We start from the raw sequence: 22,764 nt of genomic DNA on the forward strand, positions 1-22,764 counted from the left end.
TCCCCAGAGGATTTGCACCATCCTTTTGGTTTTTAAGTAGCTGCTGATTTTTGACAAGCTTTAGCCGGAGATTAAAACAAACAAATACTAGTATTCTACGATTAAGACACTGGTATAAAGCACTTGCAGTTCTTTTAAATGTTGAGTAAAACGCTTTTCTTAATCTTTGTCGAGGTAAACTGTCACCATACTGAGATGTTGTTATTTGTTGTAAGGTTTTGGGTGGATGTTTCTCATTACCACGCCCTGAAGGAGAAAGTTGAAAATCTACACACTACAGGCCGTGCAGAGTAAGATCGCTCGTTCAACCACATCCATTTGTGTCCAGGTGAATGGCACGCACTGTACTCCGATTACGTGTAACAATCCTAAAAAGGAATTTCAAGACACAAAAAGTAGTGCTTTTTTATAGACATTTATAAAAGGAAGGATAATGATTACAAATATTTTTTGTTATGTCATTTTTCACACACGAGATGGTTTTCTGACAAAGATTAATGACATTCTTGAAAGTACATTAAACTACGTTTGTAACGAACACGCTTATAACGAACTTACCGATATAACCAACTTGTTTTTTAGTCCCGGGCATTTGTTGCATATATATGCTGTATATATGCTTATAACGAACTACGGTTATTACGAACTAAAATCAGTGGTCCCTTTGAGTTCGTTATACCCGTAGTTTACTGTATATATCTGGTCGCACAAGTACATCGTTATATATGGTTCTTGACACTGTATATACGGGAACATATTTTTCTATGAACCCAGGTAGTTCAATACAGACTCCCTGGAACACCTAAAGCAAAACTTGATAATGCTTATATTTAAAATAGCAAAATATACATAGAAACAAAAGAACTTAATACTTTAGTACTGTGATGATTTTAAGTATATATGTGCAATACTATCGTACGTGCATATTTGACAGATGAATCTTAGATAGCATTCTCGATTAACGTTTGTATATATAATAACGAGATTGTTACAAATATAGAATACTAATGTAGACATACAGTTGTATATGTAGGATAAGGTTATCTTGAAATTGTTGAACAAAATGAGTGGTTTTGTTTCCGAATAAGACCTGTACGTATCTTGATGCATTTTCATTTGAATATCTACCTGTCTATCTATCTTGTTCTTTTTATGCACGATGTAATTCAGAACCTATTTATTTCGGTACTTGTATTTATTGCACAGCTAATCTAGAAATATTGCGCGCCGCAAAGAAATCACACATACCAGCACGTACAAACAGAGGCGGGGCCTGGAGTTTTTAAAGGGTGAGGGCGGGGGTTCTTCCGATACTGTACAATGCACAATTGTTGACACGAATCATCAAGATGTACATCATTCTCATCCCTTCGAAGCGCCCATTGCATTGCATGTTTTGACGTTCTGTGAATTAGTCATAGAACGTTCCTTGTATAATGTTGTTTATTTCACCGCTTTGCCTGTGCATGTTGCACGTGCGTGTGAAACACGACCTGCCTTGGGCGTCGTCTCAGCAATAGCTGGCTGTCTACTCTGTGGCTAAACATTCCTTTAAATAAACCAGAGGCAAATAAATTGCCACCCCGTCTTCGATAAGATTAAAAGCCGATGCATTGTGTACTCAGAACAAAGGGATATTTGTCGGTTGTGAAATCCAAAGGACATTTGCACCCTTCTATACATCCATTCTTAAAATTGAAATGGACACTGTTATGATAACAAAAGGTTTTACCAGAGTGTCTGGTTCTCTTTCCCCAACATATATATTACAAGTACGACTGTACAGAGGAATATGTGTCTATTTATATAGGCTTTCATGGTAACTAACTGTAAAGAAACAGATCCACAGGATGGATTTTACAAACATTTAACTCTAGAAATGTTTATAGTAACATAATTTTATGTTTATCTTACAATGTAGCTTGGTTTAACATTAGTTCAGACTCATAGACTAGTCATTCTTTTTTCCCCTTAATGCCGAACGCCAGGCAGGTGTAACAAGTAACATCTTTTCGTAAGACGCTGCTGGGATCCAACCCCCGACCTAGCGCCCTCCAGTAGGGCAGGGACGGGTAACTCGGGTAGGTACTGAGTAGGACCCGGGTACCCACAGGATTACCCGGACACGTGGTTAGTCACGTGATATATTGTTTCATGACAAAAATTCACAATATAACTACATGGTTACACGACAATTTTAAGTCTCTAATGTTCGCATTTCTTCATGACTATAAACACGTTCCTTCTGACTTACATATGTTTGAACAAAGCAAGAACTTCAGTCAACTTCAGTGTATGCATGACCACATCGTTTTATACGTGTATCTAAATACATTCTGCAAGGGCTACTGTCTAACTATTCCCAATTTTGTACCTATCTCTTGACACCAACAGCTGGTACTTGGGTAGGGTCAGGTAAAAGGGGTGTGGGTACCCGGTAGTAAAACTGGACTCGTCCCAGCCCTACCCTCCAGTCTATCCACAACTCCAAGGAGGCGGTCTCTGCCCATTCGAATGTTGTTCAATACACTATTTTATTTACACCACTGCACATCAGCTCAATGTGCACAAAAGCCTTGAGAGGGGCAGATCCTAGCTGTTTACCACAGGGTTAGTGTTCCTGTCGTTTCAGGCCCCACAATTCACTGTGCAGTGTTGCCTCCACTTCCCTTGCAAGGATTTAAGGAATGTTCAGCTTCGAATTCCTGATAAAGATCCTTGTTTTATCTAGTTTCTGGACAGCCTAGTTTCTACTTTGATAAAAAGTAGTGGACACTCTTGCCTCGGGAAGATGCAATATACCTATGCTTCTAGATTTCATTCAAGTGTTACGTCTACTGCTTGCATCACTCTGTGGCCCTTGTTAAGCCAACAGCCATGATATAAGTGACATACTGTCCAGGGTTGCCTTTCACACAACTCTCTCAGCACATTGGTGGAAACAAGGACCTTAATCAAGGACCCACTCTTTTGTTGCAGCTCTGCAGTATTTGATCAGTTATTGGATCAAGAACCTTAAATGGTTAATCTGTACTTAAGATGGTTGTACTCTTGTGAGTAAGTGAGAGTGAGAACAGGATTGTATCCTATCAGAAACATCAAACCCATATCATGTTAATTGTTGGGAGCATGAATGTGCTTTTATTAAACATATGCTCTGTGGTCTGAAAGAGAGACTAATCCTTCAGATACTAGTGGTGAAAGAATACAACACACTTGACAGTGTCATCAGTTTATTTCTCCAGGATGTCAGCTGGTTCTGTATCGGCCCCCCAGTGTTCTGTACCTGTCCACTAGCTGCTGGTTGAGGGAAGGTTTCACAATTTCTAATGACCTGATGAAGTCCTTCATTTTCACCTTCTCTGCATCCATGTCTTCTGTCAAGGCAAGCATGGCAGCCTGGAATAAAACAATGTCCTGTTATTGTTATTTTAAATACAGCTCAGACTCAAAAGATAACTATGTGTTCTGACTGAAATATAAGCCATTCTGTTGACCAAGCAGCAAATATGGGTACCCAGAAGGATGAGGTTGTAAAATGAATACCATGCCTTCTGGCACCTTACAAGCAGCATATTGCACAGGTTGAATACTTCCCCATCATCAACACTTCACAGGTTTATATACTCTACTATTCATCATCTGAGAATAAACACGGACGCTTTGTTAGCCACCGAATCCAGTGACAGCCTGATTCTAGCGAGTACTCAGACCAATGAGTGCTCTGTCTATATCACATAAACGGCAGTGTTTTCGTGCTTGACATTGCTTCAATGATAGGAAGTGGTGGGGTTCGCACCAAGTTCTTACAGGGAGTAGGGCTCATTTACCATGAGGTATAGATGGCCTCATTTCATTAGCTGTTTTGTTTGTTTGTTTGTTGTTTAACCCTGCACTCAGCAATATTCCAGCTATATGACGGTGGTCTGTAAATAATCAAGCCTGGGACAGACAATCCAGTGATTGACATCATGAGCATGGATCTACGCAATTGGGATACGATGACATGCATCAACCAAGTCAGCAAGTCTGACCCCCGGATCCCATTAGTCGCCTCTTATGACAAGCATAGTAACCTTGTACAGCAAGCATGGGTTGCTGAAGACCTATTCTAACCCGGATCTTCACAGGTCATTTCATTAGCCCCCGATACCATTCCGTATACACAAATGTACCCTAGCTTGGCAAAATATGTACGGCACTCTTTAGATTCACATTGCATGAAACAGCTTTCAGTTTGACTGTCAAGTAAACTCTGACACTGTTTATCTAATCCCATATTCAGCGCTGTAATAACTGCCACATTTCTAGACTCCCGTTCTGGTTAGGGTACATTGATGTATACAGAAAGGTACCTGGGGTACCTCAACCGCCATATTCCAGGTTGCCCATGGTTACCTCCTTGCAGATGTTCTCCAGGTCTGCCCCTGTGTAGAAGTCAGTTTTTGCAGATAGGATACTGAGGTCCACATTGTCTAAAGGCTTCGTCCGAGTAAGCACTTTGAGAATCTCATGGCGAGTCTGGAAAGCAAAATGTTATGAGAAAGCTAAAGTATTTTATGTTCTACCATGACGTTGATGAATGCTTGATTCTAATTGGTTAAAAAGAGGTTTCCTTTTTGCTACAGAAACCCCTTTCAAATATATTAAGCCTTTTCACACAAAAAACGTGTGTATGAATACATCCTTACTCTACATATCAATTCATACAAAAATAGCTGCCGATCAATCAACCCCATATGAATTGTAAAACGTAGCTATATTTCCTCTATTACACGCTGGGTCTCAAATACAAGCAAGGTCTCTAATACACGCCGAGTCAAGGGCTCTCGCGAAATTAATAGACGGACTAGCGTCTAATAGAGGAAATACTGTAGTTTGATATTGGATGTTTTTGGCGTTCTAGGCCGCAACCCTGACTGCTACGTTGATGACATTACAAGATTTAACGAAGGCATATCTTTTCCATACAAATGAAATATTTATAAAACTGTTAGGGACATTCTGTGTCGACCAGAATCGAAACAGGCTACATGTATTTCCTCATTGAAACAACAGACAATGACAGTAAAATAAAACATTATAAAACATGTTTTAAGAAGCTAAATTGAAATAAGAGGTATCTACTCTACAGTGGGACTACATAAAATTTCAAAACAGAAGGTTTATCTCCTAAATACCCTCATCAGCAACATTCAACTCATTTTCTCATCTTGTTATTTTAGTTGCAGCTTTACTATATATTTTGTAAATTAATCAATAACCATAAGCGTCGCCTATGGTATAGCTGATCGCTATTGCTGGATATATTTACGTATAGAACAATTTGACAATCACCATTGATGCTACCACGATTGTGATTGCGTACAAATCATATTGACATACAATAGTCAAACTACAACAAATATGACTTTCAACGAGTTAAAGTATGGCAGTTATAATATTATATACATGTATATCCATTCTCTGTCAACTAAAGTTCGTTTTAAGGCTTCAATAGGGGTAATCTGACCGTGGTTGCTGGAAACAATGGTGAGTTGAACAATCTGCCTATTACTTCACCCAGGATTTCGCCAAATTGATTGTAAATAATATTGAATGAAATTATGATTAAAATTAATAAAACAGGTTAGAAACATAAGTCCAGATATACGATGAACACTTTTATAACCAGACAGTGTAAATACAACATTAATTTGCATACTTCAGTACAGATTTGTTGACATTAACTATTGTGATAAAATAATACACTGTAGATCTACTTCATTCATTTTAACTTATAATTATTTTTATTTTTTTGACACATGCATTTTACAATCAAGGTTACATAGATCTACATTCATGTCCCATGCCATTGTGACACAATCATGTTCCATCTACTGCCATCATTACGTAATGTGTTGATCATCAGCAATGAATATCTGTATAACGTTCTTTGCTAGAACGCAGGGTTGGGATCTTGGACCCCAACGGCAGCGGTTTATCGAGGAATCACTATACATGCTTTTTTAAACTGACAGGATGAAATTTAGGGTTGGGATAGAGAAGGAAAATATTATATATTTTTTCATCTCACCGGCTCATCTGGAGGAGGGACATAGATGATTCTGTCAATTCTCCCTGGTCTAAGAATAGCTTCATCAACCAGATCTGGCCGGTTTGTAGCAGCTACCATCAGCACCTTGTTGTTATTCACTTTCTGCTTCTGGTGCATGTTATCCTGAAAAAAATAATTTGTCTAAATTCCATAAACAAACTAACCCGTGAAGATCCGTGGTAGAAAAGGTCTTCAGCAACCCATGCTTGCTGTAAAAAGCGACTGTGCTTGTTGTAATAGGCGACTAACTGGACCTGGTGGTTGGACTCACACACTAGGTTGATGCATGTCATCGTATCCTGATTGCGTGGATCGATGCACATGATGTCAATCACTGGATTGTCTGTTCCAGATTCGATCATTTCAGACCGCCGAATATTGCTGAGTGTGTCATTAAACAACAAACAAACAAACAAACTCAGCATTTTCTCATGTATGAAGGAAGCCAGTACTCAATGGTAACCTGTCACACCACTCTCATTAAATCAGATACTAAACCTCACTGTGTTCAGACCTGAGGACACTTCCACAGAAGGTTAATTGCGTCAGATGAACCCTGAGTGAACTTTGACCATCCAATCTAGATGAACTATGCATGGGTTCGCCAGCCAATAAGATTTCAGCTTTCCAAAATGATTTTACTTCATTTCTTTACCACCTTGAAATTCCAACACAATTTTTTTTTTTATGGTAAGTGCAGATGCCATCCCGCTCAAAAATGACAAGGTGAATAAAATATCACAGCTCTTTTTTTTATCCAGTCGGAAGTCTCCAATTATATATATATATATAGTATTGGTAAAAAAAAAAGAGACACTTTGATCATGTTTATATTTTACCAAATGGGTTATTTCTTACTGAATATGATTCATAGCGGCATGCAAGCAGATTACTAATGTGCTGTAACGTTACGCCTTGCTTATCTCTCTTGTTGCTAGGGTGATCATGTGATCATGCCGCGAGCATTACTCTTTTCGTAGCAATGTCAACGTCAAGAAATGAGGCAAAATCATCGTATAATCATGGATTTTCCTGCTGCCTCCCCAGACTTAAATCCCATTGAGAAAGTTTGGCAGATTGTTAAAGACAACGTTGAAAAGTTGGAACTGTCAGATGTGACTGAGTAGAGAAGAGTAATTCACAGAACGTGGACCTCCCTCACCCAAGAACTGATAGACTCTCTGATAGATTCCATGCCGCGACGCATTTCTCAGTGCCTGGAGAGAGAAGGTGGACAGACCCCGACTACTGAAGTGTTTATAAACTGTAAATGTTGAAGGGGTATGCAAAATTTCATTGAAACTCGTGTCTTCTTCTTTTTTTTACCAATACTATGTTCATTTTTGAGATACAGAAATCAGCTATGCTAGTTTGCAGGGTTAGTGATAAACAGTTAGGATGTCACAGAGGCGGATCACATGATCCAAAGTTTACTCGACTCTTACAACAAGCATGAGGTACTGTGACCCAGAATCCCCACAGTATCACAGAAACAAAAGAGTAAAAAATCGTAAAACATAATCATCAAGCTGGTTGTCAACCTTCTCTGGGCTCAGTTCTCCCTCTGCTTCCTTGAGTGACGTGGTACTGTCGGTCTTGTCGTCCAGACGGATCCCAATACCATCCATCTCGTTGAGAAGAGTTGACAGGACTCGCTCTTGTACCCCTCGATGGGACCCGCCCTCTGACCTCTTCCCAACAATAGAGTCAATCTCATCCAGGAATAATATTGTAGGTGCCATGACTCGAGACTTTTGGAACACCTGTTGTGAAGTAAAAATCAAAGCCACTAAACAAGCTCATCTGGATATGTGTGTGTGTACTTGCAATGTTCATGATATATGGAATCATGTTAATTACTGACTTGACAAACTTCAAATATTTCGCAATTGGATGCTTCGATCAGTATGCAATCTGGACCCTATATATGTAAGATGCTGCGTTACACAGCGATGCCAGATCTGCCCCAACATAGCCATTAGTAACGTCAGCCAAAAGGTCAAGGTCAATGTCTCCAGCTAGCGGCAGACAGGCAGAATGGATTTTGCAATTATGATGCTTTAATCAGTATGCAGTCGTGACCCTATACACAAAATAATATTGTTATCATTTATTGCCATGAACTACTATTCACAGTAGTCCCAAGGAAATAGATAATGACAGCATGGGCCTTTGTCTCGAAAAAGCTGCCTGTCATGTGGCCACGAGTATTGGTGGAGGGCTTGATTTGTTGAATATTTCCAGCTTCCCGGCTCAAACAATCAAGGCCTTTAGCATGGTTATTATCATAGAAATAAAGGTTCAGTCTACTTTTGAAACGATCAAGTCAGTCTTGGCTAGTTATCAGAATCACGGGTTGGTGATCTTAACTGCAGGATACTACTACAAGTGGTACAAGTGGTACAAGTGGTACAAGTGGTACTACCATGCTATTTGAAGATTTGAGTGTATTTGAAGATATTGAGTTAAATAGGTACAAGTTCAATGCCACACCTCTGTCACCATCCTCTCAGAGTCTCCTACAAAAGGTGAGAACAGCTGAGCTCCACTGAGGGACACAAATGCAGAATGTGTTGCAGTAGCCGCTGCCCTCACTAGAGTGGTCTTGCAGCACCCCGGGGGCCCATACAGCAGCACTCCCCGTGGAGCAGGGAGGCCCATCCTAGTGAAGGCTTCTGGGTACAGCAGGGGCCATTCTACTGCCTGGAATGTGTATATACATAATACATATAAACAATAAGACTTAAGACAATGCAAATTCCTTCAAATATGTATTGAGTTATAAGACTTATTGAGTAATAAGTATATTATTTATACAGATTCTGCTGAAACAAAAACATTGTCCTCCTCCTCCTCCACCTCATTATCATTGTATGAATGAGAAGCAGAAGTGTTGCTGTGTATGGTTAGAAAACACCACAGTATCATCTCAATGTGTCTAAGGGGGGTATGGATGGCCCAGTCGTCTACAGCGCAGCGACTTGCTGTGCAGAGTTGTGTCCCTTGGGCATGCCAGACACCTATGATTGTGGGTTTGAATCCCGGTTCAACCAGATTATGTTTCTAGGTTTGTCAGCACCATACCCATGCTCGTGGGTTTCACCGAAGTGTTAAACGTCTGAGACCTGCATCAATTCGGGCTTTCCTCCCACATTAAGCTGACACAATGTTATATAACTATAATACTGTTAAAAGCTGTGTTAAACCTAACTCACTCACACACTTAATGTGTCGGATGTTTATGGCTGTGGCTTCCTATTGGTTTGTCATCAGATACATATTCCAGATTAGTTCTTAGGGGCTCGGAAACCTTGTATAAGTACAGACATGATAGATGGATTTACTAATTGATGTAACACCATAGGTCTAACCATGACACATCTGAGCTCTGATCTGGCCCTCAAAGAATAACAAGTGTACCAACTTCAATTCTCTTAACTAGAGACTCTGTATTGTATACACATGATCAGGATCTCCATAGAACCATGTCATGAATATTTGGAAAAGACAATATACTTTATTATCATGAAAACATCATGCAATAAAGACATATGAGGTAGGGATTGAATTTAATGCAGTAGTTGCAAAGACTGAGACTGTAACTGTAGTATTGCAGATTGCACTCATCTTTTCATTGAAATGTGACAAATGCGAGTTAGGTGTTGAGGTGGCATTTCCAACCTGTAGTTTATATTTATAGGGAGGGAGTTTGTTGACAGCTGCAATTGAATGCACCAATAGTTCACTTTGACTCCTGGAGTGAGTGAAAGGGTTGGAAGCTGTATCAAGCTGACATATTCCCAAGGACTAACCTGTTTGATCTGAGCTTTCACTTTCTCCAGTCCACCAATGTCATCCCACTGTACAGGTCGTAGGTCAACGATGCCCTCCGATCCCTTCTGCAGAGAGGGTATCACTTTCCGTAGTGCTGATTGAAAGTGGCACATCTCCACACCAGGTATTCCCTTGGAAAAGGAAAAATATTTCCTCATCGACCAAGTCACAAAGCCTGACTACACAATCCACTCCTCACACCTTACGATAAGCATAGGCTGCTTGGGAGCTATTCTAACCCAGAATCTCTAATGGTCATAGACATGGTGAAGCATGAGCGTGACAGGTACAGCTAAATGCAGCACAATGCAGTTTGTTTTTTTGTTTGTTGTTTGACGCCACACTCAGAAATATTCCAGGCTTCCAGCTACATGTATAGGATGGGGGTCAGTAAATAATAGAGTCTGGACCAGACAATCCAGAGACTGACATCATGAGCACTGATTTACACAAATGGAATACAATGACATCCACCAACCAAATCAGTGAGCCTAAGCACCCGATCCCGTTAGTCGCCTCTTACAACAAGCATAGGTTGCTTGGGAGTTCTTTTAACCCAGAATCCCCACTGGTCATCGCGACGGTTTTGTTTTGTTTGTTTTTGTTTTACGCCTCACTCAACAATAGTCTGGCTATATGACGGCGGTCTGCAAATAATCGAGTCTGAACCAGACAATCCAGCGATTGATATCATAAGCATCGATCCATGCAATTGAGATACGATGATATGCATCAACCGAGTCAGCACGTCTGACCACCCTATCCCATTAGTCGCCTCCAACAACAATCATAGTCGCCTCTTATGACAAGCATGGGTTGCTGAAGACCTATTCTAACTCAGATCTTCATGGGTGAAACAAGAGCGTGACAGCCTTAATTAATACAACACAAACTTTCTGCACTTTACCACTTCTCTACCTGATGTCCGTGTGACCCAGCTTGTGCCATGGCTATGTAAGATGCTTCGTTACACAGTGATGCCAGATCTGCCCCAACGTAGCCATTAGTAACATCAGACAAAAGGTCAAGGTCAATGTCTCCAGCTAGCGGCAGACGGGCAGAATGGACAGCAAGAATCTCCCTTCTCTGTTCTCTGTTGGGAACATTCATGAGGATCTGAAAACACGAACTGATCCTGAAAATACCGTCATACACAAGCAGCATTGATTGGTGGTGTTAATTGTCAACTCAAGTTTAAAATATTTTTAGGTAACAGAACTAGATAATCAAATTTGAAGACAATTTAATGGTAATGTTTCATAAGAGAAGACCCAAATGAAATTTTAACTGATGTTTGACTCACATAGAATTGGGTATAAACTGTATATCAACCTGCACATTTGCCATAGTGAAAGTGTTTCTTGTCTGTAAATACTTTTCATACTAAATGATTAATATGTACACGCATGGATATACATTTTAAAAGTTTTTACTCAGTACATTGTATGTGAATAAAGTTCACCAATTAGTATTACCATTCACCATGATCGGGTGAATTTGTACCAATCACAGTAGGAACTGGACAAGTAGGAAGACGCCCATAAACCAACAGACAGGATGGATGCTGGCCCCGATTGTTAAAACTGCGGAGCATGCCAAGCAGCGGGAACCCATTTTAACCCCACCAAGGGGAATCCCCATCACTGGTAAATTTTTTTGTTTGGGGGCATTTTGCATGTTATTTTTTACCGTTTCTTTAACGCTATTTCTGTTTTTCAAATTTAAGTTTGGTCAAGCATTTGTGATTAAGTATGCCCAAAAGTATTAAAATCTGCAAAGTTGCTATGTTGACTTAACTTGCCCTTTAATTAGATTATCAATTTTGGATTGTAGACAAGAACAATGATTTGTGCAGCTTAATATAAATAAACCACCTAAGGACTGTAACCAATCTGTTTGCACGCACCTCTCTGTCAAACCTCCCCGGTCTCCGAACAGCTGGATCAAGTGCAGCAGGTCTGTTAGTTGCCCCAATGATGACCAGACCTTCTTTGTCCACCAGGGCATCCATGGATGACATTACTGCACTGGTCACACGAGAATCATTAGACCCACTGGACTTACCGCGTTTTGGACACAAAGAGTCTATCTCATCAATGAAGAGAATGCAAGGCCCTTCTTGACTCATCCTTACAGCCTTCTGAAAAACACCCCTCACATTCTCTTCGCTCTCCCCAGGATGTGGACTTAATATTTCTGGGCCATTTATTGTTACGAGTGCAGCTTGAGATTTTTGTGCAAGACTGCGAACAAGAGATGTCTTCCCACATCCTGGTGGCCCTCGAAGAAGAATTCCCTTGGGAAGAGGAAGTCCGAGATGTTTGAAATCAGATGAACATTTCAAAGGAAGGTGTAACAAGTCTTGCAAGCTTCCAGCAACTTTACTTACTCCACCCATTTCAAATCTGTTTGACTGATGTGACAACGAATATCTCTCCTCACTCTGAACACTGTCTATTATGATGTCAGTAAGTTCACGAACAACCCCACCATCTGTGTCATGCTTTGTGGACAGGGAGTTCACACACATATAAACAATTCCATACACCTTCGCCAATCTTGTAGTCCTTAAATCAACAGTACAACCTTTGATTACACATTTTTTCCTCAAACAATTGAGGCAGTAATTTTTTAAAGTCTTCTGTACAGCAGGAAATGTCTTCCACTCACAATACTTCTCCATGCTTTTGACAATTACTGTCACACTTGCACACACTGCATCTGAAATAAGCAGTGGTTGTATTCTGCACACTAAATTATGATTTAAGTTTTTTGGTTCATGTAATGATTTTGGACTTTGATCATTTCGTTGGACAAATACACAACCATCATACTGAATAGTGTTATTGTCTGGGCAGACGCTATGGGGCCACATGCTGCAGATATAGTCCTTCTCCTTGATGCCTATACGAACATAAGATCCGACAGTGCTTGACAGCTGCTCTATGAGATGTAATCCGAGTCGACACTTTTGCTGTCCAGTGTCTGCCGAGTCGACTGGATTGATTAACACATGCTGCATTTCAATGTCCATTATCTGAAATAAATAATAACAGCATACAAACATTTCGCTCTTCCACTGAATATTGGTTAAGCTAAAAATAGATTAATCAGATTTTCATTGCTGCCAACCTTACTACTTCCGTGTAACCTTTTTTCTTTTCTTTATGAAATACACCTTTTATGAAGTCCTACAAATGTTAGGTAGACAGCATACTCTGGGTGGGTGAGTATTAGTGTGCTCTGATGGCATTTTTAGCAATAGCTAGGCAATAATGGGAAGGGACACAAGACGCCTTGAAAACATGAAAATCAAAAAATAAATTAAACCAAATACACACATCATTTACAAATGTGGTTGAAAATCTAATACTTAATCTAATGTGGCATTACTTATTTACAAAGATATAAGATATTCACTCATGCAGTCTATTTTTCTGATTTCGAATAAAACAAAGGAAATCCATAAATTGTTCCAATAAGATGGCATCCAATAAAGTAATCATACCTCCTAATTATTATATAGATCTTTGTTGTTTCTGTGAGTATTATTTTTCCAAATGTGTACACGTCCAAGGGAAATAACTCCACTGGCCAAGTAACTATAATTTGGTTGAACATGAATTTCATGAGGCCACGAGGGAATAAAATATCTATCATACTTTTTTATGAGTAACTCACCTTAAGTTAGTATCAAGTTACAATATAATTCTAAATAGGTAAAGGATGTTTTTTTCTGATACCGTTATCTTTCAAAATGACTCCGTGCCATCACACACTTTTAACAGTTTGCAAGAGAATATGCGAACAGGGGGGCTGCCATTTTGGAATTAAAATATTGAGAACCGGACAACACCATGTAATATTACACAAGTGTATGTGCTGTAACATTCATTTTTGATATTCTAGGTAAGTTTTATAATTAAATGTGATTGTTGTAAGCAGTGAAATATGTTTAGAGTACTGCAGTGTTAAATACATCGGTGTTATTAAATGTTAGTAAATATTTTGAGTCCTCCGGATTTTAATACAAAGATGGCGGCGTGTATACGCTGTGCATGTGCTTTAGGAAAGATAAATTTTCTCAGTGTCGGCAAGTCATCTGTTTCGAAAATTTCAGTCGCTAACTATGCCAAGAAAGTGGGAGGTAATATACCCAAACGTTTTGCAAAACATGGTTTAGTCTCATATAGACTAGCCGATAAGTCGTTAGCAATTGGATTTATTTTGAGAAATAAAATCATGCATTTACGTAGGCCATAAAAAAAGTAAAAATCAGATCATTTTAAACACTTGACGCTTATAACTGACGGTGAAATAGGAATATATTAAAAACGTTTTTGTGTAATTTCATCATGTTCATGGCTAGAATGTTGCTAAAATCTTTTAAAGCCACCGATAGGTTACTATGATTAGTTGTTGTTTACGCCGCGCTCAGCAATATTCTACGTAGGTCTATATTACGGCGGTTTGTAAATAGTCGAGTGTGGACAAGACAGTCCAGTGATTGATATCATGAGCATCCATCCACACAATATTGGGATACATGGACATGCATCAACCAATTCAGCGAACCTGACCACCACCCAGCAAACAATTCTACGTTGTGACAACGTTGTGACAACGTTGACTTTTCGTTGCTACAACGTTGTGATGTTACGTTGTCACAACGTAATTCTGTAGACTCCCAGATTGGTTGCTACAACGTTGTGCGTAAACCAAAATACAACCAAATCAAGACGTTGTCACAACGTCCATTTTTTACGTTGCTACAACGTTTAACCAAAACGTCGCGACAACGTACCCAGCCAACAATTCTACGTTGTTACAACGTTGTGACAACGTTTACTTTTCGTTGCTACAACGTTGTGATGTTACGTTGTCACAACGTAATTCTGTAGACTCCCAGATTGGTTGCTACAACGTTGTGCGTAAACCAAAATACAACCAAATCAAGACGTTGTCACAACGTCCATTTTTTACGTCGCGACAACGTAGGTATCGCATACTGTTTACATATGGCGACACTACAGGCATTGCAGCACGTTGTTGCAATGTCCATGTAGATTAACGCCTGTTTTATTCCTCAATACCTCCCAGGCAGCCTGAAAAGTTTGTACCAATCTAGTTAAGACGTCAGGTACCAAGAAATACATTCTGCAAACTGAATTCACTTTAACCCTATCCATGAAACAGCAAGTCAATGAAATGCACTCTCTTTTGGCAGAGTTTGAAATACGGCCAAGATATAAATCTAAATTTTTTAAATTACATGTACAATTTGGTAATATAATATTCATTTTCCAAAACAATTTTCAAGTCTATGTGCAAATTGTTCACAAATGTTTCAACACAATTAAAAGATATTGGATTTTCCCACGAATTTGCAAATTAAAAACCATCAAACAATAAGCCCTGCACAAATTGAAACATTTAAATTTTCTTGGCCTTACCTCATACATTCAGCATTGAGAGCAACACTGTGACAAACAGAATAGTCTATGCATCTGATGTCCTAAGATCCATTAGGTAAACGAAATGACAATAGAATTCTGGTTGAGGTGACCTTTATTTATTTGTTAAATGACAAGTCAGAACATGGGCTGAGTTGCTGGGGAGCCTTTTCAGTCCTCAAATGAAAAGTCACAGGGATGATCTTCAACTGTATCCTCAGTCTCTCCTTATGCCTTGGTAACTGAATAAAAAATGACACAAATGTTATAAAATGGCAAGGCAAGGGACATATTTCTGACATAACAAAATAACGGTTGCATTCCCCAAAATAATGTTTTGATGTCTGATGTCAGTCTTTAAACTGTTAAAAACTGCTGAAAGTGCGAAGGCGCTGACACTAATACCATGATGCTCTTGGATCATACATAAGCAGAAAAGCTTTTAGCACTGAATCATTGGTGTAACTTTATACCCCCGCCCTTTTAGATTGTGGGTATAATTAAATAAGAATCATCTAAATTTTAATTCTTGAAGATGTTTGTATATATTATTGAATCAGACATACCTTTCTGTCAGTGATATGTACTTTAAACAAATACGCTCCCACAATACTGTTTTCTCCACCTGAAAGAAAAACAGAAACCACAAAGTATCACATTCTTAAATAAACCAGTACTGTATAGATAAATCCCATTTACTTAGACTAATAGAGTATGATGTAACTGATAGTAATATTGGCAAATAGTTTTATCAGTCAACAGATCAACTGTAGTTTTTCAAAAGCAGTAACTTTACCTTTCTGCTGTACACTCAAACTAGTGATTCAAGTGAATATCATGGCCAAGTTTCTAAAACCTTATTTGAAAATTATGTACATAAATGAAAAATATATATTGCCAAATAAAATAAATAGTTCCCATATTTGAAGCAAGAATGTTGAATATGAATTATGAATTGGCCCACCAATAAGTGATAAAAGTGTTAACACTTTGGGGTATTTATCCTAATTAAAACTGTGATTTTTTTTAATACTTAGATCTACCTTCATATTTTCCATATTAATATGCCAGGATAGTTATATATGTTCTAACATTTACAAAGATTAGAAACATGGGGAAATAAACAAAATGCAATGGCTTATACAATACCAGACGAAGTTGAAACAGCTCTAAATATTTATTGAAATTTATTTGTCACTACGTTTATTAACATAGATCTAATACAGTTAAATATCGTTAAATATAATTCTGTAGTATGGTAGCCTACGTGGCAACATATGCAGATCGAAAACCGAAAGAATATGGTTGCTATCAATTCCATTGTATTTTTCATTGGTGCACATTGGCTACACCTATCTCACTTTAATAATCAACAAACGATGACCAACTCACTGACAATATATGGTGATATTTAACTTTTGACTATCGACTAGCTTATCATCACCAGAGAGGACAATACCGCAAACACCCCGTTATAGCGCGCGACGAGAGACTCGTTTTACTTTTGCTCGTTTTCATTAGAAAGGAGTCGGACATAGATCTAGTTATCGGAAAATGATGAATTGATTCTTTTTTTCGGAAATAATAAAAATACACATGATAAGCACCTTACTATGATAAACTTTATAGACAGCAGCAACAACCTGATGATCCACATTTAGGCTACTTCAGTCAGTGCTAATTAGGCCTTTTCGGAAACATCAAGTATGTTTCTGTCTCTTCCCGAAAATACGATTCTTTTCATAACATCATTGATCACTTTAGACTAGGGCTATAACTAGCAGCCTACAGAGAGTCGATCTGAATACTTCCATTGTTTTGATTCCCTCTTTTCGCTGTATAAGAGAAATCTACTTAACCTTTCCCATGGCCTGGATGAGCCACATTGTTGCACAAAAATCAAAGTCAGAAGATTAGTACATGTAAACTTTAAATAGTAATGATTTCAGAAATAACACAGAAGAAATGGCGATAACTGTCAGTGCGGTCAGTAGGCGATGCATAAGTTAGGCCTATTTACAAATCTACACGCTTACGAACGAAACCCGAACATAATATGACGGCCACAAAACGCCACCAGATTGAATTCTGGTCAAAAATATACCGCTTGCCCTTGGCAATTACCCTTGGTATCCATAAAATAATAATATGGAAAAAAGTCTTGGGCCCCCTTCACCTCTATCATCAAGTTCTGTGTATCATTTAATATCAACACTGACGCTCAGTGAAAATGACCGGCAAATGCATTCTTAACCCTGCCACTTCTGAATAATACGATACATTTAGATCATTTGACGCACTGCATGCACAGAAACATATCAACAAGCGGAGACTATTTTTGAAAAATTAACTTACCTCAATCGAATTCACAGATCATCTGTCCAGTTCCAGTTGCTGCACAATCACTTGCTTGTAATATATTATGTCCAGAGTGAGTTTGAGCTAAGATGGCTGGTGACAACAAATCTTCCGCGACAATGTGACGTCATTCTGACGTCACTTCACGAGGCAACAGGCTAAACTTTTCTGCAGTCGCTCTCACGCCGCAAAAAATACGCGCCAATTGTTTTTAACTGTAATATTGCTTGTGACAACATTTAGTTCGTTAATAGATATATATGTTTAAAAAAAATAACACTAAGAGATGGTAGATCTACAAGTGGTTTCCTAAACATCATTTACAAAAAGTACTGTAATGTCCAAAGCACAACGTTATCACAACGTTAATTTGCAACGTTGTTGTAACGTTGTCACAGATATACGCAATTACGTTCTCGAAATATTAGTATTAAGAGATGAAAATTCAAATGCCGAATATATAGAAAGGTAATGCATTACTAACCTGGTTTTCTGACAAATTCATGTTGATTTTGATAAAGCAGTTCTATTCCTTCTATTCTATTCTATCGAGAAGCAAACTCAATAACGTTTCACCGACGTTTCAGAAACGTAGTTACAAAACGTTGTGTAATGTTCAATGCACAACGTTTTCACAACGTGAATGTGCAACGTTGTTATTACGTTGTGAAATAACGTTGCAGGTCGACGTTAAAATAACGTTGTTACAACGTTATATCACGACGTTACCAATCCACAACCTTTCAACAACGATGGAAGTGCGAATCATGCATGTATGGCGAAAATGTTATTGTCATTGTTTGTTGTTTAATCGCCTCTTACGACAAGCACGGGTTGCTGAAAAGTGAAAACCAAATCTAACATTATTGTAATTTTCTGCCAAAATGTAGTTTATTTCGAGTAAACACCTTTGTTTTTACGCTTTTCGCGATGAAGACTATTTGACGTCGCACCAACGTATGAGAAACGTTGTCATCATAACGTTGCATGGCGCCCGATGCACAACGTTTCCACAACGTAATTTTGCTACGTTGTGATTACGTTGTCACATAACGTTGGAGTGACGTGATAATAAGGTGTTTACACAGACTTTAGTTTATTTACGAGATGGAAATCCTGATTCCGAAGATATAGGTAAATAATGAATTACTGCCTTGTTTATGGCAGAAATTGTGTCGATTTGTATGTAAAACTTTTGTTCATACAATTTTCGTTAAGGCGACAGTTGACGTCGCACCAACGTTTCAGGAACGATGTAACAAGACGTTGGGAAATATTCGATGAACAACGTTTTCACAACGTAAAAATGCAACGTTGTTATTACGTTGTGAAACGACGTTGCACAGTGACGTAATAATAACGTTGTGACAACGTTGTATCACTACGTTACCAATTCACAACTTTACCACAACGTTGTGAAAACGTAGTGTGTTAGCTGGGCAGCTCCCGTTAGTCACTGGAGAGTTCACAACACATGCTTGCTACTGACCATATGCATGTATACTTTTAATTTTCAATTGGTGATCTGTTCCAGGCAAAGGTGGTGCCAAGATGGGAGCTCAGCGAGTGGCCAAAGTGTTGTTGGAGGTGGAGACGGATGCTGCAAAACTGACCAAATACTGTTGTGGTGCCAACATTACTGTTCACGGGAAGGACCCTGAGTTGAAGGCAGACAGTGAATACCCAGATTGGCTGTGGTCCATGAGAACAGCAAGGTCACCACCCAAACTGTCTGAATACGAAGAAGATTCATTTGAAATGTGGAGGCGGAAAAAGAAACTTGCACTAAGAAGGCAAAATCGTCTGCGAAGTCTTGAGGATATCAAGTCTTAGTTTTGGAGAAATATTCTGACAGCTGTGATTGTAAAATAGCTATGGAGAAGTAGAGTGTATCAGTTCCTGTGTTTAACTGACTTTTGTATTATTTGTGGTGATGACTTTATGGAGAAATGTATTCAGAGAATAAATAAACTGACATATTCTGTGTCTGTTGGTTATGTGCACATTCACAAGGGTTGATGTGATGGAATATTTATGAATCAGAATTACAGCCAGTTGAGTTCAAACTCACTCTGATATCATCAATGTGACTTAAGCACTTAGCAACACTTCTTTTTACTGGAGGCTAAAGCCAAAATTAGTAAAGAAAAATAGTTGAAGCTGTTTTTCATCTATTTTTTTCAGATTGCTTGCTCATGATTGATCAGAAAAAACTAACAGATGTAAAACTTAAAATTCTTACAAAATTACAGACTTTTATCTTTCTAAATAATAATTAATCAGACGTATTGTATGTAGTCTTGGCAACTTCAAACCCCTTTCAAATGTTCAGTGCCTTTAAGAAGTAAATACAAATACATGGTACCATGGTTACTGTAAAACTCCACACCCTGCACATTAAACAGAGTTAGCAGTTATTTCTTCAAATTATCCAACCGCAGCAAATTTTATTTTATTTTGACTGCTCAAGCTAATTGGTTATAAGCCAAATCTGTAAACCCAACACTAGAGAAAATGTCAATAAACATTTTAAGGATGAATCTTTTTTATGTAAAAATGAACCATGATGAACATCTTTCTCCTTACTGTTGCAAAAATGTGTGCAGCCTGTTTTGGACAAAACAAATTACCACTCGAGTTATAAATCTTCCCATTTAGGAAAGCTTTTGTACTTAGGTACCACTGACATCATCGTAAATGTCAGCAGTTACCATGGTGACATCACTATAACATTCTCTATTCTCTGTATACAACCACTTAAATGAGGTAGGATTATTATGAGATATAAAATTGATATTTTCAAGAGATTGTATAATAAGAATAATAATACATTCGATCAAGTATCATTTACTTACTTGTGTTATTTTGTTGTATTTCTGGAAGGAGTTCTCAAATGATTGCTGGTTTAGTTATAAACAAATGCTAAAAGAATTCTTTGCTTACAAAATAACATAATTTACTTTAAGGCCACTCTTCTTTAGTTTTATGTTTTACGGATTTATTCCAGGTTTAGCATACGAGGTCTGTGGAAATAACACTAAAATTAAATAGCTGTGTCCATTCATTCATTCATTCATTCATTCATTCATTCATTCATTCATTCATTCATTCATTCATTCATTCATTCATTCATTTGAAAGTCAGTCATTCATTCATTCATTCATTCATTTGAAAGTCATTCATTTGAAAGTCATTCATTCATTCATTCATTCATTCATTCGTTCATTCGTTCATTCATTCATTTGAAAGTCATTCATTTGAAAGTCATTCTGCTGTGGAGTCATTCTGCTTTATTGTATAAGAGGGTCTATATTACTTGCGGGAGATGTAATAAAAAACAAAATAGTTTTATGTTTAATTTATTTCTTGGACCGGCTGCTTTTCAGTAGGGGCGAGGGGCCTGTGAAACGAAAAATAGAAAATGTGAACATGGTGTAGCCCATCACTGTTTAATAAGTCTGGCTCCATGCTGTAACCTATGTCATGAAAGATTTACATAAAATCAGGAATGGCACAACAAGCATGGATGACAATTTCATTATTTACACTTATGCAGGTACAAGCACCATTATGATGATTATCATTATCCACAAGCATGAGAATAGTGTTGACAAACCAAAGATCATGATTGTCCATTTCTGGGATTAGAAGACATGTCGAGCAGGTCATGGTTTGAGGCTATCACCACTTGAAACACTATGTCATGCTTATATCAGCTTTGGGGTGGTGGGGTAGCCTAGTGGTTAAAGCGTTCGCTCGTCATGCTGAAGACCCAGGTTTTATTCAAAACATGGGCACATTGTGTGAAGCCCATGTCTGGTTTTGTTTGTTTGTTTGTTTTTTAAAGCGGCACTCGACAATATTCCAGCAATATGACGGCGGCCTGTAAATAATCGAGTCTGGACCAGACAATCCAGTGATTGATATCATGAGCATCGATCCACGCAATGGGGATACGATGACATGCATCAACCAAGTCAGTGAGCCTGACCACCCGATCCCGTTAGTCGCCTCTTACAAGCATAGTTGCCTGTTACGCCAAGCATGGGTTGCTGAAGCGAGTACCAGTGTATGGTATTAATGACCATAGTGTGATCAATCTCATTAAAATCAGTTCTAAACAATGTGTTTACTGGTAGTGAGAACTAAGATCTGATTTTAATGAGATTGTTGTAGGATAAGACTGACACCTACACTCTATGGCTCTTTCATGACCAAACATGCTCAGGGACACAGCTCTGCGAAGTGAGTTGCTACACTTCAGACAACTGGTTGCTCTGTTCCCAAGACATTCCTGCAGCATTCTTGAAGCACAGCAGCTGCTTGTCACAGCAACAATGTTAAGCTACGCTCATTAACAGTTCAATATAGCCTTGTAAAGAGGATTTTATGCCACTTCTGTGAAAATTACCACTCTTCCACACAATTGATTGTGCAATTGTCATGTTTGGGTTAATGGAGACAGTAATCTTTGTGTTTGTTTGCCCTACTGTTTTGTTATCGGTTATTGATATCCAAATGAACTCAACCAAATAATTCCCAGGCAACCAACCAAAATGTAAAAGTTATTTTGGGTCATTAACCTGACCGGTATATATTCATGCCAAATAAAATTGGAAATATTTAGGAATGGAAATTCATTTTTATTTCCACCTACCTACATAAGTTGTCTGTTTTTGTTTGTTGCCAAGTTTTTGTATCCAGCTACATGACGGCAGCCTATAAATAATACACTGAGTAATGATCCATGTTATTAGGGTATGAAGGCACACAATAAACCAAGTCACTGAGCTTGACCACCTGTTCTTTTAAGTCTCTTTGTACAACAAGCATAGATTGCTTGGGACCAGGTCTAACTCAGAATACCCATGGGGTGTCCTGTTGGTAAAATCTCTCAATCATAGAGTCTATACTTGTGGCCAAGTGAAAACAGCAATGTTAATCATGTTTGGAGTAGAGAGAGGTCTTGGGGGCTGCTGCTCCACATATTCTCCTGACAAAAGCTATGATTTGTTTGTTTGT

The 22,764-nt window shown here is 38.4% G+C and overlaps 2 protein-coding genes and 1 long non-coding RNA gene across 4 annotated transcripts; 1 reads left to right on the plus strand and 2 right to left on the minus strand.

The window, feature by feature from the left end:
* Window positions 1-3,216: 3,216 nt before the first annotated feature.
* LOC124131317 (spermatogenesis-associated protein 5-like protein 1) lies at window positions 3,217-13,771 on the minus strand. 2 transcript variants are annotated; one of them, XM_046494515.2, is made up of 9 exons: window positions 13,613-13,771; window positions 11,838-12,968; window positions 10,850-11,047; window positions 9,910-10,062; window positions 8,591-8,800; window positions 7,639-7,860; window positions 6,077-6,220; window positions 4,399-4,521; window positions 3,217-3,399 (listed from the first exon to the last, which is right to left on the minus strand). In XM_046494515.2, the coding sequence occupies exons 2-9, from the start codon at window positions 12,963-12,965 to the stop codon at window positions 3,250-3,252; spliced, it is 2,328 nt and encodes a 775-aa protein (XP_046350471.2). In that variant the 5' UTR covers window positions 12,966-12,968; window positions 13,613-13,771; the 3' UTR covers window positions 3,217-3,249. The 2 variants fall into 2 exon arrangements, with proteins under 2 accessions (XP_046350471.2, XP_048253750.1); XM_048397793.1 differs by lacking the exon at window positions 13,613-13,771 and adding an exon at window positions 13,440-13,528.
* Window positions 13,772-13,954: 183 nt separating this feature from the next.
* On the plus strand, window positions 13,955-19,721 carry LOC124131318 (39S ribosomal protein L54, mitochondrial-like). The gene is made up of 2 exons (XM_046494516.2): window positions 13,955-14,078; window positions 19,277-19,721. The coding sequence occupies exons 1-2, from the start codon at window positions 13,967-13,969 to the stop codon at window positions 19,573-19,575; spliced, it is 411 nt and encodes a 136-aa protein (XP_046350472.1). The 5' UTR covers window positions 13,955-13,966; the 3' UTR covers window positions 19,576-19,721.
* On the minus strand, window positions 15,488-16,959 carry LOC125381197. The gene is made up of 2 exons (XR_007221752.1): window positions 15,951-16,959; window positions 15,488-15,626 (listed from the first exon to the last, which is right to left on the minus strand). It is a non-coding gene; the product is annotated as an uncharacterized LOC125381197 (long non-coding RNA).
* Window positions 19,722-22,764: the final 3,043 nt, after the last annotated feature.

Source organism: Haliotis rufescens, unplaced genomic scaffold, assembly GCF_023055435.1.
Source record: "Haliotis rufescens isolate VD_foot unplaced genomic scaffold, xgHalRufe1.0.p SCAF_1, whole genome shotgun sequence".
In the NCBI taxonomy this organism is placed as follows: Eukaryota; Metazoa; Mollusca; class Gastropoda; order Lepetellida; family Haliotidae; genus Haliotis; species Haliotis rufescens.